Source organism: Octopus bimaculoides, chromosome 16 (assembly GCF_001194135.2).
Source record: "Octopus bimaculoides isolate UCB-OBI-ISO-001 chromosome 16, ASM119413v2, whole genome shotgun sequence".
NCBI lineage: Eukaryota > Metazoa > Mollusca > Cephalopoda > Octopoda > Octopodidae > Octopus > Octopus bimaculoides.
In genome coordinates, this window is record NC_068996.1 from 54,822,224 (window position 1) to 54,828,140 (window position 5,917).

Here is a 5,917-nt window from a genome sequence, read left to right on the forward strand (position 1 = left end):
ATAAGCCAAACCTATGCACATTTCAATAGGGTATCCCGGAAAAATAAACCACATCATAAGATGTCTCGTAAAATATTGTAACAAATTACAACATATTACAAATTTCTGGATACTCCATCTCATCAGGGTCGCATTATTGCCATCACCAATACTATTATTAGCAAAACACACACATCATCCAAGAGGGTGAAAGAATAATCGACGGCACGCAACCTAGCATCGTTATTTTCTTACAGAAAATATATACTATATGTGTGTGTATATATATAAAATATATACTATATGTGTGTGTATATATATAAAATATATACATATATATATATATATATATACATATATATATAAAACTTTGATAACTTTGATAGGTTTTGGCCAGTATAGGTCCAGGTCATGCCTAACTCAATAGCGCCACCTGATGAAGTCTTTTAGTTATATATGGGGCACCGTAGCCCAATCTAGCAAAGAGTTATTGCTGTTGGAGACATATCCGGGTGTAGGAGGTTGGTCTGGGATTTTTTGCAGAAATTGAGCCGATAAGTTCATTAGCCCAGAACATTTCCCAGTTCTTGAAATGTCTAAGCAATGAAATACATAAGATTCTCACCTCCCCTTTTGTCACAGGATTAGCCCCCAGTTGCTTCTGGCATGCATTTCAGCTGAATGGACTGGGATAACATGGAATGAAATGCCTGTGCAGGGGCACAACATGCTATCTAGTTTCAACATTGAAACCACAACCTTCCAGTTGTGAGTCCAACACCTTAACCATTGAGCATTAGTAATAAATAGATTATGTTAAGTTTTTCTTTGAATATTGCTTTCCAAAAAGTCAGTGTTTTCCTTCTCTCTTGAAAACTGAAAAAAGCCTATTAATTTTGGTTTCAAGTTTTCGTGCAAGGCCTGAAATTTTGAAGGAGGGAGTGAGTAAGTTGATTACATTGACCCCAGTGCGTAACTGGTACTTATTTCATCAACACCGAAAGGATAAAATGCAAAGCCAACCTCAGCAGAATTTGAACTCAGAATGTGAAGAAGGATGAAATACCACAAAGCGTTTTGCCCAGCATGCTAACGATTCTGCTCACCAGCTTATTAATATTCCTTTCTATGAAAGACCTGAAATTTTAAGGAAAAGATCTAGTTGATTACATCAACCCCAATGCTTGACTGGTGCTTATGTTATCAACCCCAAGAGAATGAAAGACAAAGTCGACGTCAGCTGTATTTGAACTCAGATTGTGGAAACATGAAAAGCCTCTAAGTTTGGTGAACTAATGGTTCTGCCAGCTCACTGCCTTATTAATATTGCCATTCCTAAAAGAGGTTTTTGATATTGATTATGTTATGGAAAGAACCTACTTCTTTGATCTGTTCATCTTTTGAGGTTCAGATATAGTTATCATTAATACTATTTCAAAGTAATTAAATAACCATAGCTATATGTTTAACGTTTGATACATGATCTCTAATGACAGAAATCAGCAGTGATCAGCATATTTATGTTCAGGTTTGTGAGAATATATTGAGAATGGATACATTCATATTTCATTCAGCTTGACTTTTTTCTTCAGTGTTTTCAGTCTATTATAGACTGACCGAGTTGATATATTCCTAACTATGTAAATGGCAGGGCAAAATCAAAACCTTGATTTGATTTGATAATTTTTTGTAAGTATTTATAAATCTAAATTCAAACTTAATTTTAAAAAATTACAAAATATTTTATTTTTCAGTGAATCTCAACTGAATCCTTTAGAAATATCTGACTTGTATCTCTATCATATGATAATTTCTGCTCCTCTCTACTTCATGCGTAAATATACACGCACTCATATACACATTTTCAGCTAAAAGTAATCTCTTATGAAGTTTAATAAAATACAATTTTAAATAATTTAAAATAAATTTTCTTTTTTTAAAAATTTAACAAGAAACTGAATTAAATTTACAAATGTAAGATTTTTAAAAATATTTCATCAAATAAGATTCAATAAGATAATTAAAAACTTATATCTTTTCTTATAGAAACCTCCCATTGGCAATCTTCATCTCAATGAGTCTTGTAATTACTGTCTATCTCATTGCAAATATTGCTTATCTTGGAGTTTTGTCACCTTTTGAAATGCTCAAGTCTACTGCTGTAGCTGTGGTAAGTACTTCGAATTGTTTTACTTGTTACAAATTCATACTTTGTGTGGTAACTTATTCTAAATTTTGTTGACTTTGTATTTCTGTGTAGTGTACTTAATCAACTTTTCTTATGAATTCTAAATTTATAAATATATGAATACTTTTCATTCATTTGTTTAACATCTATTCTACCATGTTAACATAAGTTTGGACAGGGAGTCATTTAAAGCAAGATATGGTTAGGTGCTCATTCTGTCACCAGACCTAAACTGTTTTCAAATAAGGGATGTTAATTCGGGAAGGTTTTGAAAGCATAGTAGCATGTATAAACTACACAATATAAACAATGGACTCACAAGAAATTTAATAAAATCACAGATAGACTAACAGAAAAAATAAACTTTGTACATAACAGATGCACTGGAGCAATATTTACTATGAGCTCACTGGAATTAAACCCTTTTAGAACTATTACTAGTTCCATGAAAAAAAGCACCCAGTATACTACTTTGTAAAGTGGTTGTTGTTAGAGAGGGCATCCAGCTGTAGAAATTGTACCAAACTCATCACCGGAGTATGGTGCAATCCTCTGACTTGTCAGATCCTGTCAAACCATTTCACCATTTGGCCAGCATAGAAGTCAGTTTTTATATAATGGTGGTGATGATAGAGGTCGCAACAGTGATTGTGTGTATATATATATATATGTGTGTGTGTGTGTACATACATACACAAATAGGTGTGTCATATATATATATATATATATATATATATATATATAATTATATAAAAATAGATGGAAATTGGTTCAGTCACTACAGCTGTTTCAAACTATCTTTTTTATTCATGAATAGAATTATTACATCAGGCAAAAAAATAATCTCTTATGCAGGTTCCTTATACAGTTAGGGAGTGGCACTTCACACAGCTGTCTTCATTCATACATGACCATACCAGCGCAGTTGCCTCTTGCATAACACATTTCATGCTTCTTATGCTCAACTTTTCTCTCAGGGTACTTACACTCCATCGTGTATGCACACTGACATTATACATCCAGCTGATCATACCAGCTTCATTTCTTTCAAGCCTATGCATGTCCTCAGCATTCATGACTCATGTTTCATTGCCGTGTAATATGGCAGTTCGCATACATGCATCATACAGTCTACTTTTCACCGAGTGAGAGGCCCTTAGTTGCCAGCAGAGGTAGGAGCTCCCTGAACTTTGCCCAGGCTCTTCTTACTCTTGTCGCTATACTCTCAGAGCAACCAACCCCACTACTGACTTGGTCACCTATGTACCAGAAGCTATTAACTACTTCTAGTTTCTCCCCTTAGCATGTGATAGAATCTGTTTTCTGTACATCTTCAGTGTTTATTGCCCCAGTGCATCTGCCACACACAAAAACTATTTTCCCGGTTAACCTTCCTTTGATATTGCTGCACCTTTTATGTATCCATAGTTTATACTGAGTACATCATATGTAGTTTCTATCCACACCTTTTCTACAGATCAAGCAGGGTCATCTATCTACCTGAAGGGGTTTGTGATTTGACAGCCTTCCTACTTACTAAGACTTTGGTTTTTACTAGGTTAAACCTAAGGCCCTTCGATTCTAGACTTTACTTGCACACCATAAACTTCATCTCTAGTTCTGGCAAGGTTATCAGCCAGCAAGGTCATCAGCATAGAGGAGCTCCCAGGGGCAGCCTGTTTTGAATTCCTCTGTTATTGCCTGGAGGACTATGATGAATAAGAGGGGGCTGAGGACAGATCCTTGGTGAACCCCTACTTCTACTCGGAATTCTTCATTGTAATCGTTGCCAACCCTCACCTTACTGACAGCGTCCCTGTACAGAGCTTGTACAGCTCTTACCAGCCACTCATCTATTACCAGTTTCCACATTGACCACCAGATAAGGGATCGGGGGATCCTGTCAAAGGCTTTCTCCAAGTCAACAAAAGCCAAGTACAGAGGTTTATCTTTCGCTAGGTATTTCTCCTGCAGTTGCCTTACCATAAATATAGCATCATTGGTGCTTCTCCCTGGCACGAACCCAAACTGCATCTCATTTAGGCTAACTATCTCCCTAATTAGTTGGGCTATGACCCTCTCTGTAACTTTCATCACTTGATCCAATAATCTGATACCCCTGTAGTTATTTCTATCTAAAGCATTACCTTTACCCTTGTAGCAATTGACTATGGTGCTGCTACATTAGTCATTGGGTATGACCCCTTCATGAACTATCTGATTTACGATGCAGGTAACAAGACCATAACCCACACCGCCAGATATTTTAAGCACTGATTCTTCATACCCTTAATTGGTTTATCTACCTGGGAACTATCAATTCAGATTGCTCGTCCCCCAGTTGGGTCAACCTTTGGCAGACTCTTCTCCTCCCATTCATTCTCCACATTCAGCAGTCTTTCATAATGGCATCTCCAAGCCTGTTTCTTTGTGTGCGCGCACACGCACACACACACACACACACACACACACACATATGTATATATATGTGTATATATATGTATATAATGTTTTTGTATCCATGTATTACTGTGTATGGTAATGTATACATGCATAGGCATGTATATTGGAGTTTTTATAACTATTTATATGGTTTTATATACTTTTTTTAATGTGCTTTATATTTTTATATTTTCATTTTTTTTCATTTTTAATTTTTATTTTATTCTTATTTTATATTTGTATTGAATTTTGTAAATTTATTTCAGCAGAATGGACATATAACTGTTGTGCCAACATTTAAAATCCAAGTGGGAAGAAGATTACATTAAAAAAAAAGCCATCTTGACATAACCAAGGCTAGCAGGCTAGTAATTAATTCTAGCTTTGACTATGTCAAGATGGTTTTTTTTATGTATTCTTCTTTCCCACTTAGATTTTAAATGTTGTCACGACAGTAAATATGTCAATTCTGCTGAAAGAAAATTTCAGTAAATTTTCTGTATCTTTGTGCAGCTGAAGATTGCTCTGCATTTTACATTTAATGTAATGCACACATTACTTAAATAAATGGAGTAGCATGAAACATGCGTACTGCAATAACCTTTAAAATCCGTGTTGCCTTTTTTTGATTTTTGATCACCTTGTTTTTGGAATTGTTTGGATAATACCATACTATATTCTGGTGCCTAAACTTAAGTGCCACATTCAATTTTGAATCTAAATTTATATATATATATATTTACGTTCCAGAGAAAAAAACTACAAGTAGTTGATAGCTTCCGTTACCTAGGTGACCAAGTCAGTAAGCGGGGGAGGGTGCGCTGAAAGTGTAGCTACTAGAATAAGAATAGCTGAGAGCTCTTACCTCTGATAGTGACAAAGGACCTCTCGCTCGGAGTAAAAAGGCAGACTGTATGACGCATGTGTACAAGCAGCCATGTTACATGGCAGTGAAACATGGGCCGTAAACTTGCAAGAAATGAATCCAGTCTGCTCCAATGGATGTGTAATGTCAGTGTGCATACTCGACAGAGTGTAAGTACCTTGAGAGAAAAGTTGGACCTAAGAAGCATCAGTTGTGGTGTGCAAGAGAGACGATTGCGCTGGTATGGTCATGTGGCAAGAATGGATGAGGATAGCTGTGTGAAAAAGTGCCACACCCTAGCAGTTGAGGGAACCTGTGGAAGAGGTAGACCCAGGAAGACCTGGGATGAGGTGGTGAAGCACATACCTTTGAACATTAGGCCTCACCGAAGCAATGACTAATGACCGAGACCTTTGGAAATATGCAGTACGTGAGAAGACCCA

At 36.1% G+C, this 5,917-nt stretch overlaps 1 protein-coding gene and 1 long non-coding RNA gene across 2 annotated transcripts in view; one reads left to right on the top strand and one right to left on the bottom strand.

Moving 5' to 3' along the window:
* LOC106871182 (large neutral amino acids transporter small subunit 1-like) overlaps nucleotides 1-5,917 on the top strand; it is a 91,112-nt gene that overhangs the window by 46,890 nt on the left and 38,305 nt on the right. Inside the window, 1 exon segment of the mRNA XM_014917516.2 lies at nucleotides 2,022-2,149. Within this exon segment, the coding sequence (XP_014773002.1) occupies nucleotides 2,022-2,149 (128 nt within the window).
* Nucleotides 1-5,917, bottom strand: part of LOC106871183 (uncharacterized) — a 62,877-nt gene that overhangs the window by 26,550 nt on the left and 30,410 nt on the right. The gene's annotated exons all lie outside the window — the stretch shown is intronic.